The 23,535-nt window shown below is 42.8% G+C and overlaps 1 protein-coding gene across 1 annotated transcript; it reads right to left on the reverse strand.

Moving 5' to 3' along the window:
• Window positions 1–881: 881 nt before the first annotated feature.
• Window positions 882–22,821, reverse strand: LOC122005607 (two-component response regulator ORR21-like). The gene is made up of 6 exons (XM_042560714.1): window positions 22,359–22,821; window positions 22,214–22,290; window positions 21,786–22,069; window positions 1,629–1,679; window positions 1,328–1,424; window positions 882–1,234 (listed from the first exon to the last, which is right to left on the reverse strand). Exons 1-6 carry the CDS (start codon window positions 22,627–22,629, stop codon window positions 1,142–1,144), a joined length of 873 nt encoding a protein of 290 aa, XP_042416648.1. The 5' UTR covers window positions 22,630–22,821; the 3' UTR covers window positions 882–1,141.
• Window positions 22,822–23,535: the final 714 nt, after the last annotated feature.

The raw sequence follows: 23,535 nt of genomic DNA on the forward strand, positions 1-23,535 counted from the left end.
GAGCAGCTTCACGATGGTAGGAGAAAAGGTGCAGTTTCCTCCGTTGATGGCAGTGGATGCAATACTTCCTCCATATACTAGCTTGGTTCGGCCTGGAAGGTGGAGGACAGGGAACACAATGTTGCTTCAGTTTCGGTTGTTTCCCGATGCAAACGACAATTTTTTATTTTCTATTTTTTAAAAAATGAAATTGACATTTTTTTTAAAAAAAGATAATAATTTTTTTTTTTTATACACTTTTTTAAAATATAATAAATATTTAATAATTATTAGGAAAAGAAAGAAAGAATGAAAGATTCTGTCTTGAAAAGCGAAGAGGCAAACCCACCGTTTTGCTGCTTCTGTTTCCCACTTTCACACCGTTTTGGTTTATTTCAGAACACGTAAACGCGGAAATCTATGGAACAAAACCCCTTTTTTAGACAACTCACTTTTCCTCTCGGCCCCTGGACAAAGATCAAAAAGTTGTCAGTGATCCAATCGACGATGGAAACAATAGAAGAAATATAGTCAAAACCACAAAAAAACCATCCACTGAAATCAAAAACAAGGGGAAGAAGAAGAAGCAGCTTCACATCAACCATCACCCCTATTTTACTCATAAATGCCTCCTCCAAACTTAGCCCTGCTTTGTGCCACTGATACAATTAAAGATGTCAAACATGGTAGAGATTTGCCAAGCGGGGTTGCAAAGGCTTCACGAGAAATGCAGCTCAATCCTACATTCTGCTGGATCAATTCATGGCGAGGAGCGCCGCTCCAGCATTAAGCCTGAAAAGGGAGAAGGTGAACACCGGCAGGCGAAGCCCCAGAAGCAAGCAGAAGGGATTGGGGAGGAGGCTGCAGTGTCCATTTTAGCAGACTGCTTTGGTCTATAGCTCTGAAACTGTAACATGTTCTGATTACTTTCGATATATATAGCAAATAGTGATACTCATACAGATTTAACTAACTTGCAAGCCAATACCAATCCATTAGTACTGCACTAACAATCCCAATCCAGTTTTTCTTTCTATTTGTTATCTTAAAGGAACAAAAAAAAACAAAAAGAAAAGAAAATCTCACAAACACAGAAAGAGTCTGACTCGACTCATTTGAAGATTTCTGCATAATCTTTCTTTCTCATTGCGCAGCTAAAGAGCTACAGATGGAGACTGTAACTGTAACTGTCACCATGAAGAATTGATAAGATTCTGGCGTTTGAATCATCATGCTCATGATCCATAGATTGTGCCTATATATAAGAACAAATTAAAACTATCTTAATAATCCACAGGAACATTTTTCCTTAAACAATTGTACATGTGCATATCGCAATTGTAATTACCTGACTTAACTCTTGAGTTAGAATATTGTGAAATTTGGAATTTTGTCGAAACCAATTTTGTATCTTTGCACTCCCTTCTCCGGATGGATACTGTTCTCTGCATAATATGGTTGGTGAAAAAACAAAAATTATATTAATTATCTATGACATAGATATTCAATATGATAGTTTCTTATTAGTTGGAAGCTTAGCAATTAGTTCAAATGTTGGAACTTCTAATAAATAAACCTATTTAGAACTCTATTTTGTGAAAAACATAATGTAGTTTGATCTCATCTGAAAGCGGTGAGCAGTAGACTACCTATGAGCTTGCTTGGAGGTTGACTGGAAGAAGACTTCAAACTGAGAATGCCTGCAAACACAACAAGGAAAAAAGAGGAAGAAAATCGTTAGTAAGTAGGTCAGGGGTCCTTGACGCAGCTACTCCGACAATCAAGTCAATATCCTCGGAAGAAGAAGACCAGTGGAATAATCAAAGAAAGGTAGTAGACTCGCATACTTGCGCAAGCGTAGAGGGACCCCCTTTTATAATACCTCTATAATCTCCGTATTTAATCAAGCATCATGTCAATGCTAGATAGTCTGTCTAATCATCATGCTTTCACCGTATCCAGCACTCCCATCATAGTTATGGGAGGAGTATTGCATATCTATGCAAAGATACAACCCTCTGATTCTCTGACGAAATGATGTATTGTATTAATGGCGAAATAGGCTTATGGGCCAGAAGGTCTATTGGGTTGCTAGTTAGAAGATAGGCCGAGAACGAGGAGCGTAATCTCTCATGAGGGGTGACTGGGCTATGATAACATCCCAATGGGGAGCTGGGCCCCTAGGAAGTCTGGTGGACTTTAGCTTATTGGAGTATGATGGGGAGCAGAGCCCCATGACTAACTGAGTGAGGCGCTAGGTTCCGATAGTATCTGAGTGAGAAGCTAGGCTCCTGGGTTGTCCGATCAATATTGGTCAATTGGGATGTGATGAGAAGAAGAGCCCCGTAAGTAATTGAGTGGGGAGTTAGGTTCCGATGGTATCTAAATGGAGAGTTGGCCCCCTGAGTTGTCTAATTGGCATTAGTCGATCGAGATGTGATGGGGAGTAGAGCCCCATGAGTAATTGAGTAGGGAGTTGGGTCCCAATGGTATCTAAGTGGGGAGTCGGGCCTTAGGTTGTCTGATCGACATTAATTGATCAAGATGCGATAGGGAGTAGAGCCCCATGAGTAATTGGGAAAGGAGTTTGGTCTCGATAGTATCTAAGTGGGGAGTTGGGCCCCGATGGTATCTAAGTGGGGAGTTGGACCCCTATGGAGCTAGGCTCCTGGGTGTCAGATCGGCCTTTATTCGATTAGTGCAGGGAGAGTTCATCGGGCAGGTAACTTGGGTTTAGCTAACCTTGAATTTTGACTACCACCTATTCTAGCCCATTGACTTTCAGACTCCACTAGGGGCCCCTCATCATCTGACGTATCACAAGTCTCCCCTTCAAGTCTGGTCGAAGGAGGCCCTGGATTGACTGACTGACCCCCACAAGTTTTAGTTTTTTGATCGGCTCACTGGCCCTAGCTGATGTCACTCTGCTAAGTTTGTTGTTAATGTCATCTGCCTTGAAAAGGGGTGTACCAAGTGTCATAGATGCACGATAATGTGCGGTGATACACATAATGGCGTATCAAGGTCACAATTCCCTTGTCACATCCATTATAAATGTCTTTTTCTATGGTGCCGCTACGTGGTCCACCCATGCATAGTTTTTAATTCTTGAAAAGACATTTGATAGTATGGCTTCTGGCGGTTTTGGCTCGTCAATTGTACGGCTATGGTGATTAGCCCACCTTTTTTGTTCTCTAGATCGAATGGCTATGCCCTCACACCTTTGAGGTTAAAGAGCGCTGCAAGCCCAGGTGTGCCGCTCACACATTCTTCTCTAGTGCTCGTTGTTCACAGTTTCTGGCAATTTTTCCTTAGGTTTCAACTTTCCTTGTATGTAAATTTCTCCCTAACGCTTCGTGACTTTTTTCGAACCATGGCCCTTGGCACCCCCTGCACATTCTTATCTTGTGGTACACCTCCACCCCCTTTGATATCAACGATTGGGACATAGATCATATTAGGCTCACCTTTGAGATCCCTACAGATCATCACATAATCATCCCTAACACTCTTAATCAGTCCTATCTTCCTCCCATTGCTTATATTACTTTTTTCAAGGATCAGTTTATGTGAGGTCTTCACTTTCCTATTCCCAATTTTTTCTCTAAGATATCTCAATATTTTCACATTCTTCTTCAATAATTAGCCCCAAATTTCATTCGACTACTGTACAAAGTTATCATCCTATTCTGATTGTACCACATCTCCATCATCCCCCGTGTCATTCATTACTTTTATTACCCCAATAAATTGGAGGCGGAGGTTTTCATTCTTCAAGCTCGATCGAAGGTTATCTTTTTTGACAAGATGTCTTCTTCTAATAAGAGATGGAAGTCCCGTTATTTTTTTGTCCGACTGATCTTGCCCGTATCTTGGTTGACCGACTGACAAATGGATCTGCACCCTGGAATTGGGAGACTACCATTGGGAGCCTACTTTTGTTTAAGCGTTGGAGACATTGGTCAGCCTGAAGTTCAACATCGACAAATTGCTCCAAGAGGGCATTCTTTGCATATTTGGGCTGAGTCCAATCAAGGTTGGACTGCCCTTTAGCTTTAGTAAGGAACACAACCTTAATCTTACATTATAGCTAACTGAGGTCCTTTCTCCGTTTAACAGCTAGGACCATGTGGAAAACCTTCATGGCTGAGACCTTGAAGCTCGACGAGGATGAGCTAAACTGGTGCAGAGAAGCTAAGCAAGAAAAGCATAACCACCAATCGACCAGCTCTACCAGTGGGGCCAATGCAAGTGAGGTGTTGGCCAGTGGGGCAAGGGGCGGTGACACAACAGTAATTATGGGGGAACTACCACCACCCCCGCCTTCAATGGCGCCTGTGTGGATATTTTCGAAGTCCATTGAATCCGATGATCCCATAGGATCCGACGTAAGAGACGCCGATCGACGACCCTCCACTCATTCTCCCTTACAGGTCCCCCTGGCATGCCCACCATCCATTCGAGGAGAAACCTCAACATCGTCTCCAAAATAGCAACAAGTAAGCAAACTGAGCCTAACCCTGGCCAATCCCTTCGACAATCAGCTTCTGATCGAGCAATCGTTGCCCTCACGGTCGACCGGCCCTATTGCCGCCCAACCCCTTTCCATCCTTTCACCTCCTTTGACTAGCCCAATTCTGGGAGCGTACACATCCAAGCCCAGTTCATCTCATAGACTAGTCTCAACAAAAATAAGCACGACATTTGAGGTACCATCCCACAAGGGGTCGGTCATGTCCCCTTCAAATCCATTGATACCCCCTACATTTTATAAGTCTAAGAGAAAAACTCGTCGAGGCAAGGGAAGATGACATGGGGCAACATGTCAACCTATCACCAAGTGGTTTGGTGGACGGATGCACCTATGATGTGATTGGGGTAAGTGCTTGATTTAATAGAATGTCTCTACTTTAAGGACAACCTTAATATTTTATATTTTTTCCAATTTTAGACCACGGTGATGGTCCTCTGTCACAAGTTGGTGGACCTGGATCGGGTGAACCAGGCATAAAAAATAAGTGGAGGAGTTAAAGATATACCCAGGCTCCATTTGATCAGGTCCTAGAGGAGCTAGCTAAGCTAAAGGAAGAGGTTATAGCTCAGGTGAAGCTGTTACTAAAAGTCGAGAAGGTCCTCACTGAGGAGAGGGAGAGGATTGTCACTCAGTCAGCAACCATTGAAAGGCTCCAAGCCAATTTATAGACCTGTAAATCTCGGTTCAATTCGAAGAGCACTAGAAAGGTGAGGGCCTTGTCCGATTTGGATAAGAAAATCATTGAGACAAAAGCCCTTTCTATCAAGTTGAAAGAGATTGTCATTGCTCACACTTCAGAGATGGTAGGGAAGGTGGTCAAGCTGGCAGCTAAGGATGTGATGGTCCAAGAGCAACAAAAGGTTTTAGAGGCTCGGGGGACTGAGCTTGAGGCTCTGAAGGCCAAAATGGCAAGCTACCATGCCAGATAAGCTAAGCGCTTTGAGGCCAAGAAGATCGAATACCTCCGTTCCAAAGAAATCAATGAGCTTCTATGTAGGAGGACAATAAAAATCTTCTCCTATGGGGCTGATGTAGCTATAAAGTAACTCCATGAGGAAAAGTATCTGATAGTGGAGCTCCTTGCAAATTTTATAAGATGCCAAAGATCTTTGATGACATCCAAGATGATTCCTTTTTTGATTTTTCTTAATTTGTGTTTCTGCTAATCCTTGTAACTTTTGGCAATTTTTGTACTTGGGTTTTTTATAATAGGAAGTTTGAAGAAATTTGGACCTTCACTTTTCGTCACTAAGTTAGAATCTTTGACTATGAACTGTTGCCACAGAGCGAGTGATTTATTATGGTGTTGAGCGAGCGGTGGAGTGGCTGTTGAGCGAGCGGCCGAGTGTGTGCCAAGCAAGACGTGAAGTGGGTGCCAAACGAGCAGCGGAGTATGTGTGCCAAGCAAGTGACGGGTCGTTGGGTGTGTGGGGACCATTCTTATAATTCAGTCAAGAGATGTGAGAGCATAGATGTTTTTGCCGGCCCAAAGGTCGTTAGGTGCGTGAGGCCACGCTTATAACTCGGTTGAGAAACATGAGAATTTGGATATTTTTTTCTGACCGAAAGATCATTGGGTGCATAGGGACCACGCTTATAACTCGATCAAGAGACGTGAAAGTCTGGATGTTTTTGTCGGTCGAAAGGTCGTTGGATGCGTGGGGACCATGCTTATAACTCGGTCGAGAGACATGAGAGTCTAGATATTTTTTCGATCGAAAGGTCATTAGACTCCTGGGGACCACGCTTATAACTTGGTCAAGATTTGTGAAAGTCTAGATGTTTTTCTAACCAGAAGGTCGTTGGATGTCTGGAAACCACGCTTATAACTCGATCAAGAAATGTGAGAATCTGAATACTTTACTGATTGGGAGGTCGTTGGGCGCGTGAGAATTATGCTTATAACTCGATCAAGAGATGCGAGAGTTTGGATGTATTTTCCAAACGGAAGGTCATTGGGTGTGTGGAGACAACGGTTATAACTCGTTCAAGAGACGTAAAAGTCTAGATGTTTTTACCGACTAGGAGGTTGTTGGGGGCATAGGGACCACGCTTATAGCTCAGTCAAGAGACACGAGAGTCTGGGTATTTTTCTCAACCGCAAGGTTGTTGGGTGCATAGGGACTATGCTTATAACTCGGTCTAAAGACACGAGAGTCTGGATAATTTTTTTGACCAAAAGGTCATTGTGTGCCTGGAAACCACGCTTATAACTCGATCAAGTGATGAGAGAGTTTGGATGTTTTTTCCAACTCGAAGGTCGTTGGACGCATAGGAACGACACTTATAACTCGATCAAGAGACACACGAGTCTGGATAATTTTATAATGTTGAGCAAGCATGTTTATGTTTCTACTAAAGGGTGAAAAAAGAATACGTGCGACAACACATATTTTTCTCATAAATGCAGAAATACCCTCAAGTTTGGTAGCGCTACAGATAGTTGGCGCTCCATTGCCAATCCAACCTCCTGCCACTGGAATCTTGAAGGTAGTAGGCACCCGAAACAAGCTTTTGAATAACTTTATAAGGCCTGGTTTACTGGGGTTCCAGCTTGCTGACATCTCCGACCGGCTTGATTATTTTTCACACTAAATCACCCTCTTGAAAAAACCAAGGGATAACATGCGATCATAGTTATCTCATCCTCTGTCGGTAGGATATCAACTGAGCAGTTGTCCTTTCTCTATTTTTGCTGATAAAGTCAAGTTCAAAGAGACATCGTTTAATATTACTTTAATCATGCAGCAACCTCTGAGTGGATTCTTCACCTACCTCAATGGGAACAACTGCTTCATTGTCGTAAACTAAGTGGAAAGGCTTCATCCCAGTGATCTCCCAAGGGGTGATCCGGTACGCCTATAAAATATTTGGTAGTTCTTCTACCTAATTGTCGCCCACATGATTGAGTTTGGTTTTGAGTTCTCGAATAATTTCTCGGTTTATAACTTCTCCTGGCCATTTCTCTACGGATACACTATGGAGGTAAAAGTTTAGAGAATACCAAAACCTTCACACCATTCTCGAATTTTATGTCTTTGGAATTATCATTCATTATTTGAGACAAGTTTGTAGGGAATTCCGAATCAACACAGGATATTGATCCATAGGAATTTGATGACTGCTTGCTATGTGATCCTAGCCAAAGCTTTAGCCTGCATCCATTTGGAAAAAAAATAGTCTACCGCCATGAGTATAAACTTTTTATCGACAAAGGTGGTCGGAAAGGGGCCCACGATGTCCACCCCCACTAATCAAAGGGACAAGAGACTATATATGTCTTCAAGGACTCGGTCAGGTAGTGCAGAATGTTCTGATGCCTTTGACGGGAAGTGCAAAGTGGGCCAAAAGTGCCTTACTAATAATATTTTCTGAGTCCGCATTCGGCCTGCCACATGACTTCCACAGTAATCCTAATGAACTTCTTGTAAAATATAGCTAACATCATATGGTCTGATATACTTGAGTAATGAGCGCAAGAAAACTCGTTTGTATAAATAATCCCCTATTAGAGTGAAACGACTGACCCTTCTCTTGACGTCACGAGCCTTCCCTACATCGATTGGCAAACCTCCCTGCTAAAGATAAGAAATTATCAAGACTCGCTAATCAATTAGTTCTTCTATGTTTGTTTGTAGCTCAATCTGAGCTATCAGCAGGGTCTATGCCACGAATTTGTCTAGAACCCAGGTGGATAATGAGCTGACTATTTTTGCTAGTTCGTCTGTTTTCTAATTATACGCTTGGGCTTCTTGTACAAAGTAACTTCTAGAAAACCAACCTTTATCTTTCCATAGGCTCCTATGTACATCTTGAGCCAGTCATTATTGACTTCAAAATTTCTTGTCAATTGTTGGACTACTAACTGAGAATCCAAGTGGATGCTCATTGAAGTCACCCCCATATGTTTTTCTACTTGAAGCCCGACCAGCAAAGATTCATTTTCAGTTTTATTATTAAAGGCACGAAATTTAGCCGAATGGACAACTGCATTACGTTCTCCTAGGGGTATTAATAAAATCCTCACTTCGCTGCCTTGTCAAGTGGATGATTCATTCACATAAATTTTGTACACGCCCTTGGGCTCTAAACTGTGAACCTCAATTAGAAAATCGATGACGAATTGGGCCTTAATAGTCATTCGGGATTGATATTGTATATCATATTTGCTTAGCTCTATAGTATACTTGATCAATATCTCTGAAGTCGTCGGATTAATAAACACTCTGTCCAAGGTACTATTAGTGAGGAATATGATGGTTTGAGAGAGAAAATAAAGTCGTAGGCAATGGACGATCAAAACTAGCCCATAAGCTAGTTTTTCAAGAGAAATTTATCGACACTCAGCACCCTTTAATAGATGACTCAGAAAATATACAGGTTGTTTTATATCATTATCTTGTTTAACTAGTACTGATCCAACAGCCTCCTTAGTAGTGGACAAGTAAAGTCATAGTTGCTCTCCGATTACAAGCTTGGAAAGGGATGGCAACGCCCCCAAGTATTCCTTGAGCTCAGCAAGGGTTTTGTCATAATCTTCACCCCACTAGAATTTTGTAGCCTGGCAAAGTACATTAAAGAAGGGGAGGGTCTCGTCGGCTAACCAGGAGATAAGCATGGAGACTAGTGCAATTATCCGACCTACTAGTTGCTAGGCTTCTTTATGATTTTGCAGGGCATTCAAATTTCTGAGTGCTTGGACTTTTTTTGAGTTGACCTCAATTTCTCACTCAGTGATGATATGCCCAAGGAACCGATCTCCTCTTGCTTCGAATAAGCACTTGTTTGGATTTAACTTAAACACATATTTCCATAGGATACAATAGATTTCTTTAATATCTAGAATTAAGTTTACCGCTCAGGTGGACTTATCAGGATATCATCCACATAGACTTCAATATTTCTTCTGATATACTGTCGAAAGATTTTGTCCACGTGCTTTTGGTAAATTGCTCTCGTATTCTTTATCGTAAACAACATAACATTATAGCAGAATGTATCATTAGAAGTAATGAAGCTGATCTTTTCTTTATCTTCCAAGGCGAGAGGGATCTGGTGGTATCCCTAATAGGCGTCTAACATGCAAATAAATTCACTCCCAAAGGTAGAATCAATTATCTGGTCGATGTGGAGGAGAGGGTAACAGTCTTTGGGGTACACTTTGTTAAGGTCCCGGAAGTCAATGCAGACTCGCCACCTATCGTCAAGTTTGACCATCAACACCACGTTGGCAAGCTAGGCTGGAAATTGAACTTCTCAAATATTCCTAGCTTCAACAATTTGTTGACTTCCATTCGAATGATCTTGTTATGATCCACCCTGAAGTTCCTTTTCTTCTATTTAATAGGTCGGGCATCTGGAGAAATGTGGAGTCTATGCTCTATCATAGCTATAGCGATCCTGTGATTTTCCGTGGTGACCAAGCAAAGGCATCCCTGTTACGAGGTGAGCATGCCATCAATCTCTCTTTAATCTATATAGGAAGATCAGCTGCAATCCGAGTGACTCCTCTGTCGATCGGGGTGAATTTGTACCTCCTTTCAATCCTCAGTCTGTTGGGATATAGATTCCTCTCACATGGCGTGCACTCCTGTTGCTTGGGTTCTTTGAACTTTGCGCACCTCCATTCTAACTATATCCACATAACATTTCCGAGTCACTAGCTGATCCCCTTCGCCTCGCCCACTTGATCTTCTATAGGGAATTTTACCTTTTAGTTGAATGTAGAGACTGCCACTCCAAATTCATATAGGGTGAGTCTTCCTAAAGCAACATTGTAAGTAGACAGACCATTCACCACTATAAACGTACTTCTCCGAGTCCTCATCAGGGGTTTGACTCCCAAGGAGATGGCAAGTCAAACTTAGCCGAGAGGTTGCATTTGGTTTCTAATAAATTCGTATAAGGCAGTGGTCATTGGTTGGAGCTCACTTTGGTCAATTTGTATCTTGTCGAAGGCTATCTTGAAAAGGACATTAATAGAGCTTCTTGTGTCCACCAAAACTCTGGTCACCTTGTAATTGACGATGGTGGCTTTGATTATCAAAGCATCATCATGGGAAAACTCTATTATTTCGAGATCTTGGGGCCCAAAGTTGATTTGGAGGCCCTCCGCTTATTCTTGGCTGGAGCCGACTACATGGATCTCAAGTCAGCGACTATGACTTTTTCACGCTCGGTTGGAATCTCTTTTAGTGGGACTTCCAGAGATCATACTGACCCTTCTCACAATAGTATTGCTGAAATTTTCTTCCTGCCTAGTCTGTGCGGGCTCCGTGCCATCATTAGGGAGGCTTGGTTGTCATGTAGTTGTCATGTATTGGTTGGTCGATAGGCTGTGCTAGGCTCGGCGTCGGAGGTCCGATTAGCTGTGGAAAAATTTAGGGAGGCATTCATCCTTGCTCAGCCGTTCAGCAACTATCCCGAACGTGCTGATAACAATCTTGAGTATTGTGAGTTTTGGATCTGTGGTACATATAGAAAGTGGGTATCCAGTGACGAGGCTCAACAAATGAGCTCTATGCCACTTCTACGCATTGTACCACCCTCCCTTCCCAAATCGAGGGGAGAGGACTCGGGTAGTGCTCCTTGTGACATATGGGAGGTGAAGGGTGTTAGGATCCTTCGTACGGCTAGAGAGGGGGGTGTGAATAGCCGACCCCAAATCTCTCGCGTTTCTTCCTACAATTCGTTAGCGCAGCGGAAAATACAAAGAAACGAAAGAGAAGAAAACCAAACCTTAACACGAGGATGTAACGAGGTTTGGAGATTAGGGCTCCTACTCCTCGGCGTGTCCGTAAGGTGGACGAGTCCAGTCAATCCGTCGGTGGATGAGTCCCCGGAGAACCGGCTAATACAATATACTCCTTGTGGGTGGAGAAACCTCGCCACAAACGTTTGCAACAGCAAACAAAGAGTACAAGAACAAAGAGTAAGCAAGAAATACAATAAGAATACACAAGCACTCTACCAATCTTGCTTTCTCGTCGACTGGAGTCCAGATGAAGCAGCAGCTTCAAAAACCCTAACAGCAGCAGCTGTTCCAGTCGGGGAAGCTCACGCGAAGCTTTCGGAAGAACTCAACAGAGCTCTTATAGCAGCCCACAAATCTTCAGCAGAAGAGAGGAAAAAGAGGAAGTAGTAACACAGAAGATGCCCTCGATCCTTTATACCTGCGAAGAAGATGCGTCGCAGCTAGAACCTGATCGGTCCGCACCGATCGTGAGGAAGTGGATCGTCACCGATCGGCGTGGACCGATCAGAGTGTCTGATCGGTCCACGCACCGATCGCGCTTTCTCGAACTCCGCTATCGTGCTCGATCGGTCGTGGGGACCGATCAGGCTCTATGCTGATCGGTCCCCAGTCACAGAGAGTTGCCCAACTCTCTGTGTGGAATCTGATCGGTCCTCGGACCGATCCCACCTCAGGTGGTAGCGTCCCTGATCGGTCCCGGGGACCGATCAGGCTCCATGCTGATCGGTCCCCAGACCGATCAATAAGCCCACAGAACCATGATCGCCTTCTGTTTGTTATCTGATCGGTCACCAGACCGATCAGATACACAAACGTATCACTGGATCGGTCTGCAGACCGATCCAGAGCTTGGTTTTTGCCCAAACCAAGTCCCAAGTCTCCCAAGCCAACATCCGGTCAACCTTGACCTGTTGGTATATCATGCTTAGCATCCGGTCACTCCCTTGACCTGCTAAGACTCTCCACCAAGTGTCCGGTCAATCCCTCTGACCTACTTGGACTTTTCCACACCAGATGTCCGATCATCCCTGATCCATCTGGATTTTCTTCTTCGTGCCAAGTATCCGATCACTCCCTTGACCTACTTGGACTTTCCAACACCAGAAGTCCGATCATTCCTGATCCATCTGGATTTTCCCTTGCCTGGTTTCACTCACCAGGACTTTCCAACTGCCTAACATCCCAGTTAGGACTTTCCCACTGCCTGGCTTCACTCACCAGGACTTTCCAACTGCCTAACATCCTAGTTAGGACTTTCCACTGCCTGGCTTCACTCACCAGGACTTTCCAACTGCCTAACATCCCAGTTAGGACTTTCCACTGCCTGGCTTCACTCACCAGGACTTTTCCAGTGCCAAGTCTCCATACTTGGACTTTTCCCGTGCCAAGTCTCCATACTTGGACTTTTCCAGTGCCAAGCTCCCTGCTTGGACTTTTCCGTTGCCAAGTCTCCATACTTGGACTTTTTCCCGAATCAGGTCAACCAGGTCAACCTTGACCTATGGTTGCACCAATAATCTCCCAAACATCTATTCTTGTCCCATATCAAGAATAGAACTCTCTTACGAGTGTCAAACATCAGCATGCAACTCAACTAGGTCAATCTTGACCTAAGGTTGCATCAACAATCTTCCCAAGTCAAACATCAAAATACAACTCGAGTCAAGTCAACTCGAGTCGGGTCAACCAGGTCAACCTTGACCTAAGGTTGCACCAACAATCTCCCCCTTTTTGATGTTTGACAAAACCATAATCAAGTTAGGTTAACCCGATAACCTAACTTAGGTTTTCCAACCATCTTCCAATGTCCAATGTTCTTTCCTTGAACATTCTCTGGACATTCTCCCCTTAGGTTAACCCGATAACCTAACTTGGGTTCTCCAATAATTCTCCCCCTTTTTGACACACATCAAAAAGTATTCCAATGTTCTTCTTCGAACATTCCTTGACATTCTTCCCTTAGCTTAGGTTAACCCGATAACCTAACTTGGGTTCTCCAATAATTCTCCAATGAACACTCTCCCCTTTTTGACACACATCAAAAAGAAAAGGAGGATATCAAGGTCAAGAGTTTCTTCCTAATGAAAGTCCCATACCTTTCATTGAAACTCTTAATTTCCCCCTTGATACTAAACTCAACAACCAACTTAGTGATAATTCCATATCACTCAAGTCTTTAGGAGTAAAAACTCCCCCTAAAAGTCAACTCCCCTTGACAATTAGGTAAAAACTCCCCCTAAAGGTCAACTCCCCCTTGACCATTGCACCAACAATGTCTTGGAGAGTTTCAAACCTTTAGAAATCCACAAAACCCAACTTCCAGTTGAAATTTCAGACCAACAGCTGAAAATCAGAAACTGGCACGCACTGATCGGTCCCCTAGACCGATCAGGAACCCCATGAATCGGTCCCCAGACCGATCCACGCTTTCTGGATCGTCACTGATCGGTCACCAGACCGATCAGGCCTTCGCCAGATCGCACCAAGCTCCTGGATCTCACTGGATCGGTCTGCAGACCGATCCACAATCCTCTGGATCGGTCCGCAGACCGATCAGATCTTCCCTGGATCGGTCCCCGGACCGATCCAGCCACTGAAATCAGAATTTCTGATTTCCCCTTCCGGAAATTCAGAAACTCCTAATAAATTCCAGAAAATTCCAAAAATCGTGAAATTTTGAGGATACATTCCTCATAACATACACTATCATGGAAAAATAGTTTTCTATGAAAATAGTTTCTATTTTCAAATCTTGATACAAAATTCGAAAACTTTGAAATAGTTCAAAGTTAAGTCAATTGTGTATCACAATGTCCAATGATGAATGCTATCACTATGAATAGCTTCATCAAGGTTTTTCAAATCAATTTTAAAATGCTTTTAAAACCATTTGAATTTAGGACCATAATCTTAGGGCTAGATGTACATGACTTGTACACAAGCTTTCCCTATGATCCTTCATTTCTTGAATTAGGCTCATCTAGGTACAAGACCTATGTACCTTGATCCTAACTCATGATCCTAATATCTCACACACATCTAAAGTGTATCAAACACATCCAAGTCAATTTTGATGTGAGATATGGGTTTAGGTTATCTTAGACTAAGTTCTCATGCATTTGCTAAACTACACTTTGATCTCAATATCAAAATGTGTTTTTATCCTTAAATCAAATTCATGGATTATTAATGCAAGAGATGATGACATGGCATAAATGATATCATAAATGGAAAACATGTGCCAAAGTCATGATGTCATGGCATAAAGTATGAAACTTGACCAGAGCATGACATATAGATAACCTAAGCATTATCATGACATTTCAAATGATAATAAGATAAATATGATGTCATGGCATGGCATATGGCAACCAATCATGGTAAGTTAGCACAAATAAAATACCTAAATTCCCTATCTAAGTATCCTTAGCCTTAGCTAACTTAAAATCTAACCCTAGATTGCCCATATATCCCTAAGAGAAAACCAAAATCCCAATTATGGTATTTCCCTAGGTTTTCTAAGATTGTGCCAAATAAGATTAAAATCGATATTTTTCAAATATGGCACAATTTACTCTTCAAGGAGTGAATAATAATTCTATTTCATTTTCAAAGGTTATCAAAACCTTGAAAATGCTCCTTGAGTGTCAATTTCCTCAAAGTTGGGTTAACTACCCTCCTTATTGGAGTTGACACTCTCTAACCCATCTATGGGGTAGAGAAAATGCTCCTAGGAACCCAATACCTATTAGAGCTCATTGGGTTCACTAAATATTCACTAGGGATAACTTCCCTAGCAACCCTCCTAATGACCCTCTTAGGCTTTGAAGCCTTGGTCATTTGGGTCTCATCAAGGTCAACTATAGGGGTGACTCCCCTTGTAACCTTGGTAATGGTCTTCCTAGCCCTAGGTTTTGTTCCATAATCGAATGGAACATTATGATAGGTGGGCTTGACCATTTGGGACTTAGGTTTGTGACCCAAACCTTTCTTGTCCTTGGACTTGGGTTTTTGACCCCTAGACCCTAGAGTCAAATCCTTAAGAGCCTTTTCTAGAGAGTCAAGTCTTGACCTCAAGACTTGATTTTCTTTCTCTAATACCTCAAGTTTTGGTTTGTCATTCTTTCTTGAGGTGTTCCTAGGCATGTGTCTAGTTGATTTAGGGTTTCTACCTAGGTTTTCCTTAACCTTAGAAGTGTTAAACCTAGGGTTAGCATTCCTAGTAGTATCCCTATCTAGGTTGACATGTTTAGCACCTAAGCACATGTGTTGATTTCTAGTGTTAACATGCTCATCATTATTTGCAATAGCAATAAAACTACTAGCATGTTTCTTATTTGAATTGCAATAGTGTGCCTTAAAAGGTACCTTAGGGTTTGCCTTAGCTCCCCCTATCGATGTGCATCCCTTGTCCTTGTGAGGTTGCCTCCCCCTTGGACATTGACTCCGATAATGTCCCCTTCGCTTGCATTGGAAGCATACCACGTGCTCCTTGCCTTTGCGTGTCGGGACTCCGGCTCCCTTGACTTTTGGTGCCGGTGGAGTCTTCCTAACCCTCCTTGGACACTTACTCTTGTAGTGCCCAAACTCCCTACACTCAAAACATATTATATGTAACTTATTTGAAATTACGATGCTTGAGTTACCTAGGGTTGAGGATGGATGAAGGCTCTTTTCCTCATCCCTTCCGGAGGTAGATGCTTCTTCTTGCTCCGATCTTGAAGAAGAGCTCTCCTCCTCTTCTTCCTTGGATGTTGAGTAGCCCTCAACTCCCAATTCTCTATCTCCATGAAGTGAGCTACTTGATGACTCACTTGTCTCCTCTTCATGACTTGAAGTGGAGTTCTTCTCATGAAGTTTGGCCAAGTTGTTCCACAACTCCTTGGCACTATTGTATCCTTCTACCCTACACAAAACATCATTAGGTAAAGAAAATTCAATGATTTTCGTTACCTCATCATTGATGGTTGATCTGTGGATTTGCTCCTTCGTCCACTCCTTCTTCTTGATAGGTTTTCCTTCCTCATCCATCGGTGGGGAAAACCCTTCTTGTACACAAAACCAATTTAACATATTAGTCCTAAGAAAATACATCATCCTTACCTTCCAATATGTGAAGTTGTCGTGAGACTCGTAGAAGGGTTGAATCGTGACATCTTCTCCATAGAGATCCATCTCTAGCCCGTGCTCCCCCGGGTGTTGATCCGTCGAAGAGCGGCCTCGCTCTGATACCACTTGTTAGGATCCTTCGTACGGCTAGAGAGGGGGGTGTGAATAGCCGACCCCAAATCTCTCGCGTTTCTTCCTACAATTCGTTAGCGCAGCGGAAAATACAAAGAAACGAAAGAGAAGAAAACCAAACCTTAACACGAGGATGTAACAAGGTTCGGAGATTAGGGCTCCTACTCCTCGGCGTGTCCGTAAGGTGGACGAGTCCAGTCAATCCGTCGGTGGATGAGTCCCCGGAGAACCGGCTAATACAATATACTCCTTGTGGGTGGAGAAACCTCGCCACAAACGTTTGCAACAGCAAACAAAGAGTACAAGAACAAAGAGTAAGCAAGAAATACAATAAGAATACACAAGCACTCTACCAATCTTGCTTTCTCGTCGATTGAGTCCGGATGAAGCAGCAGCTTCAAAACTCTAACAGCAGCATTGTTCCAGTCGGGGAAGCTCACGCGAAGCTTTCGGACGAGCTCAACAAAACTCTTATCGTAGCACACAAATCTTCAGCAGACGAGAGGAAACAGAGGAAGAAGGTCCACAGAAGATGCCCTCGATCCTTTATACCAGCGAAGAAGAAACAGCGAAGACCGATCAGGAGTGTGCTTGATCGGTCCACGGACCGATCAGCGCTTTCTCCCGAACTCCGCTATCGTGCTCGATCGGTCGTGGGGACCGATCAGGGCTTATTGAGTGCGGTTCCTCGCACTCTTCAAGATCGTCACCTGATCGGTCGGCAGATCGATTAGGATATCGCCTGATCGGTCTGCAGACCGATCAGGCTCCATACTGATCGGTCCCCAGACCGATCAGTAAGCTCACAGAATCGATGGCCTTCTGTTTGTCATCTGATCAGTCAGCAGACCGATCGTATCACTGGATCGGTCTGCAGACCGATCCAGAGCTTGGTTTTTGCCCAAACCAAGTCCCAAGTCTCCAAGCCAACATCCGGTCAACCTTGACCTGTTGGTATATCATGCTTAGCATCCGGTCACTCCCTTGACCTGCTAAGACTCTCCACCAAGTGTCCGGTCAATCCCTCTGACCTACTTGGACTTTTCCACACCAGATGTCCGATCATCCCTGATCCATCTGGATTTTCTTCTTCGTGCCAAGTATCCGATCACTCCCTTGACCTACTTGGACTTTCCAACACCAGAAGTCCGATCATTCCTGATCCATCTGGATTTTCCCTTGCCTGGTTTCACTCACCAGGACTTTCCAACTGCCTAACATCCCAGTTAGGACTTTCCCACTGCCTGGCTTCACTCACCAGGACTTTCCAACTGCCTAACATCCTAGTTAGGACTTTCCACTGCCTGGCTTCACTCACCAGGACTTTCCGACTGCCTAACATCCCAGTTAGGACTTTCCACTGCCTGGCTTCACTCACCAGGACTTTTCCAGTGCCAAGTCTCCATACTTGGACTTTTCCCGTGCCAAGTCTCCATACTTGGACTTTTCCAGTGCCAAGTTCCCTGCTTGGACTTTTCCGTTGCCAAGTCTCCATACTTGGACTTTTCCCGTATCAGGTCAACCAGGTCAACCTTGACCTATGGTTGCACCAATAATCTCCCAAACATCTATTCTTGTCCCATATCAAGAATAGAACTCTCTTACGAGTGTCAAACATCAGCATGCAACTCAACTAGGTCAATCTTGACCTAAGGTTGCATCAACAATCTTCCCAAGTCAAACATCAAAATACAACTCGAGTCAAGTCAACTCGAGTCGGGTCAACCAGGTCAACCTTGACCTAAGGTTGCACCAACAAAGGGGCCTTGCACTCAGCTTAAAAGGAGGGAGCTACTTCTTTTTTTCTGAGTGGCTTCAGTTTCTTCAAAGTTTATGTATTTGACCATTCATCCCAACAGACTATCAAAGTCTTTGGGGGGCTTTCATACTAGGAAATAGAAGAAGTTTCCATCAACGAGTCCTTGTAAAAAGGCACTCACCGGTACAAAAAGGCTTGCATACGATGGATGTTCCTTTTTCCACTTCAAAAGGGGAAAAAGGAGCATCCATACCTATTTGATTGAATCGCCTTATGTAAACCTTTAAGGACTCTTTTTCTCCATGTTTGAGGACAAAGAGGCTCAAGCTGGTCTTGTGGTACCTTTCATTATTAGCAAAATGGTGTAGGAAAGCCCTTTTTAAATCTTTGAAACATGTGATGGAATCAATCGAGAGTTGATCGAACCACTACTGCACCGAGCCTAATAGTCTTGTTAAAAATGCTCGGCACTTGAAACCATCAGTATACTAGTGTAGTAAAGTGGCATTTTTGAATCAACGAAGATGGTCTTCGGAATCGGTGGAGCCTCCATATTCTCCGATCGACAAGAGTTAGAAATGCTTGGGCAACTTATCTTCGAGGATCTCCTAGGAGAAGGGCACGCTCAGTCATTCAAATGGATTAGTGGCAGTAGGGGCCTTTCCCCGCTTAAGATTGTGGGGAGGTGAATCTCCAGCAAAGGATGCTTAGGACCGCTTGGCTTTAGCAAAATCTCCTACGGGCATTCAAAGCAAGGCCTTGGCTTGGACCTTCTATCAATGGCATGTGGTTCGTCAGACAATGTTGTAGGCACCTTTAAGAGTGGCGGCTCTACTGCTTGTTGCTTTTGTGACAATGCTTGTGCTTTGGCCATTATCAGAAAATCTAAGTCTTCTTGTGACAAGGTAACAGTTATAAACTTTCTAGCATTGTCCATCTTCACGTTCTAGATCAGACAGAGAAGTTCCCACAGAAGGTGTCAAATAAGATCCCGTCTAAAAGCGGGGAGTAGTGGACTACTAATGAATTGGCTTGGAGGTTGACTAGAAGAAGACTTCGAACCGGGAATGTCTACAAATACAAGTAAAAGGAAAAGGACGAAGAGAATCATCAGTAAGTAATTCAGAGGGTCCCTAGCGTGACTACTCCGACAATTAAGTCAATATTTGGGAAGAAAAAGAATAGTGAAATAATCGAAGAAAGGTTGTAGACTCGTGTACCTGTGCCAGCAGAGAGGGATCCTCTTTTATAATACCTATGTCATCTTCACATTTAATGAGGCATCACATCATTGATAGATAGCTTGTCTAGTTGTCATGCTTTCACTGTATCTAGCAATCCCATCGTAAGTATGGGAGGAGTATTGTGTATCCGTGCAAAGATGCAACCCTCTGATTTTATGACAAACCCATGTGTCATATTAATGGAGAAATGAGCTCATGGTCTGGAAGACCTATTGGGCTACTAGTCAAAAGATGGGCTGAGAATAGGAAACTCAGTCTCTCATGAGGAATCACTGGGCTATGATAACTTCCTAGTGGAGAGTTGGGCCCCTAGGAAGTTCGGTCGGCTTTAGTTGATCGTAGTGTGATAGGGAGAAGGGCTCGTGGGTTGTCCGATTGACATTAGCTGATCGAGATGTGATGGAGAGCAGAGCCCTATGAGTAATTAAGTGGGGAGTTGGGTCCCGATAGTATCTGAGTGGAGAGCTGGGGCCCTGGATTATCTGATCAATATTAGTTGATCGGGATGTGATGAGGAGGAAATCCCCATGAGTAATTGAGCAGGGAGCTAGGTCCTGATGGTATCTGAATGGAGAACTAGGCTCTTGGGTTGTCCGATAAGCATTATCCGATTGGGATGTAATGGGGAGCAGAGCCGCGTGAGTACTTAAGCAAGAAGTTGATCCCCTAGGTGTTCAATCTACTTTTATTCGATTCGAGCGGGGAGAGTTCACTGGATAGGTTACTCAGGCTTGGTCAACATTGGACTTTGACTACCATCTATTCTAGTCCGTTGACATTCGGACCTCACCTAGGGCCCCTTATCATCCCTAGTATCATAGTTCAACCAAGACTGAAAAAGTTAATCTAGTTTGACAAACTTAAGTTGATATTTTAAAGAAATTGTATTAAATTGATGTCAACATATTGAGACAAACCTTATCATTTGTTGTTTATCCTTATGAATTAAACACTCCTACAACCGAACCAAGATTACTTTCGCAATGTTTGTATATGAAAATTTTACATTTAGCATTTCTAGGCATTAGAAGTTCCCCTCAAAAGAAATTCTTCGCTCGATAAGAACTTTGGTCTCTACTCTACACACACCACTCAACTTTGGAATGCTCCTAAGTTGAAATGGTTCTAGTCATCTAAATTGCCCCCACAATTGTATCTAAACTTCTCTCACAACGTTAATATATTAAATAGATTAAATCTGGATACCCGAAGCTCTCATTGAAAGAAATTTTTCTATACTTTGATCTCTATCAATGGCTACCTGGACTGATCAGTCGACAATAGGAGTTGCATATATATATTAAAAAACCTGAGTTAATCAAAATTTATTTTTGGCAATTTAGGACGGATCGAGTGAACAATTACATATAAAAAAAATTAAATGGACCCTTGAGCTAAAGCCAAATAGGTTAATACCTCCCTCCACCCTTGATCTCTACCCTACATGTATCACAAGATATTATTAGGCTCTAGAATGGTTCCAAGGTGAAAAATATTGACACCCATCTCCAATCATCACACCTATAAAATTTGTTGCTACAACACTAAATAGGAACACAAAGTAAAATCTACTTCATTAGTCTAAGTGCTAATCCATTAATACACATAAAAGTTGGCTCAACTAGGCCCAAGCTTGGAAACACAAAAAGAAAAAAAAAACTTAGTCATAGATATTATTAATTATCTAAATACACATAAATTGTATTTTAATCTAGTAATCAACATCATCAATTAGTCAAATGCACAAGTTTATAAAAAAAAATTTAACAATTGTAAGTGGCAATTCAAGCACATATCTAATCTACTATTCAACCTAGAGACCACCTCTTCCATGGAAAATATATTAATTTCTAAGATTCTTTTTTATTTTTCAACATTTGACACAATAAACAAAATATAGCACCATGGGAAACACTATTATTAGTAAACTTTCCTTTATCAAGTAAACAACTTATTATCTCAAAGGGTTAATTAATCATCCTTTCAATTAAACATGCCTATATCCCAATCTCAAGGGAGAGTTTTAATTAAGAATATTACTATTAATTTGTTATCAATATGATGAGTCTAGATAAATTTCCTGATCATATATATTCAGGAGCAGTTGCAACAATGATCATCATATATAATTTCTTGCCCTGACAGTGCTGTGCGTACACTGCATGCATGCACGAGACTCCTACTTGAATCCGGAGCACAAAGTTCAAGGTGGCAACGTATGATAATTACACTATAAAAGTGCAGGGAACAGGAAGTAAAGAGGAGGGCACAGACCTAGCAGAGTCTGGTAGTGCTACTGCAGTTACACTACTCATTGGTGGGGTTGTTGATGAGATAGGAGAAACATGAGGAGCATGGCTGATCAGGAAGTCATCGTCGTCTCCAGCTTTATCACCTGCTTCTGCCGCCAGTGCCACTCCTTCCTCCACTTCCCCTGCAGCACTACTCCTCTTGCAAGCCATGACTACCATCTCATCACCTCCTTCTTCTCCAACCACCCCTGCAAATGCTGGATGACGACCTGCTCCTCTGTTAGTGCTCTTCACTGTCCTATACATCTGCATGCACAGATTTGTACAGAAGAAGCAAGAGTTCGTGTAAAACATATGTATTTCAGCTGGCTAATTAACAAAACCCTAACCCTAGCAGATGACCACTCACTAATATATATAATTGTTGTTATTAATTAAATTAATTACTACCTGCAGGTGACTCTTCACGTGAGCCAGAGTGAGATCTTTCACGTTCATCAGTTCCAAGACTGATTTGGGGGTTGCCCCTGCAGTATCCAGAAGATCGATTTGTTCACTGATCAAAGTGTACTCTACTGATTAATTGCTTGCTTACTCTCGTGGCCACCGAGGAGCTCCACGGCATGGACGAACTGGGCGTGGAGGCTGGTCGTCCACCGCATTCTCGGGGCGCGGAGGCTCCGCCTCCCGCTACTCCGCTGCTTGGCCGCCTGATAAGGATCATGACCAGCTTTTGCCGCTTGGCCGGCGTGGAGACCCAGGCTCAACGTCGGCTCGGCGTTCCTGATCTTCTCAGTGTCACAGTGCTTGCTCCTGCTGGGGGGTGCCCTAATTTGGAGGGAGAGATCTGGAAATGGAGCTTCCATTTGGCTGTTCGATGGATCTCAACGTGACAAATGGCCGGCGACTGTAAGCGTCAGACTCAATTATTCTGAGCGACACAAGGTGCAGTAGGGTTTCATGGACAGGAGCCCTTGCGAGATGATGGAGAACAATAAGAAATTAAAAACAAAAAATAAAGCAGGGACAGGTTGGGGGACAGAGAGAAAGAAGCAGTAGTGGGAGAGAGTGATGAATGATAAGGGATAGAGTGCGATTGGTGAATAAATAGAAAGTGATTAGCGCTCATGATGGTAAAAGATAGGAAGGACTATCATGAAATTTGAGGAGGATTTCAGGAATTGACGATCTGAGATTTATCCTATCATGCGCCTATGACCTGTATATCTGTATAAATCTCTCTCCATATCCATGGGACCGACACTAGGGCCGGGGTCGCTAAGATAACAGATCTACCTTTTTTACAGAGGATATATCGTATGTGGTATTTGAATCATTCGTGATGCTAGATCACCCGTTAGAGTATATTTGTACTTTTTGGATTTACTTTAATGATCGCTGAAAATTTTTTATAGGATAAACAATGTCATTAGTTACCTAAATAGCTATTGCATCACAGTTTGTAGAGGTAGAAAAATAGTCTCAAGTATATCATACACCCGCGGTATCAAATTGAATCACACTAATGTCGGGTTATCCATCAGGATTCATCTGTACTTTTTGAATTTACTTTGATGATCGATAAAAAAAAATTCCATTAGGTGAGATCGGTCATCTCCAGGAGTAGTGGATTAAAAAAAATAGATGTAGAAAAATGCAAAATAATAAGAGACAATAGAAATGAAATAATTTATAAAAATATGTGAGAGAAGAAGTGGGGAGAATCTTTGGTTATTTTTCAATTTTTCCCCCTGATTTGGTGATCAATGGAG

The sequence above is a fragment of the Zingiber officinale genome, chromosome 7B (assembly GCF_018446385.1).
Source record: "Zingiber officinale cultivar Zhangliang chromosome 7B, Zo_v1.1, whole genome shotgun sequence".
NCBI lineage: Eukaryota > Viridiplantae > Streptophyta > Magnoliopsida > Zingiberales > Zingiberaceae > Zingiber > Zingiber officinale.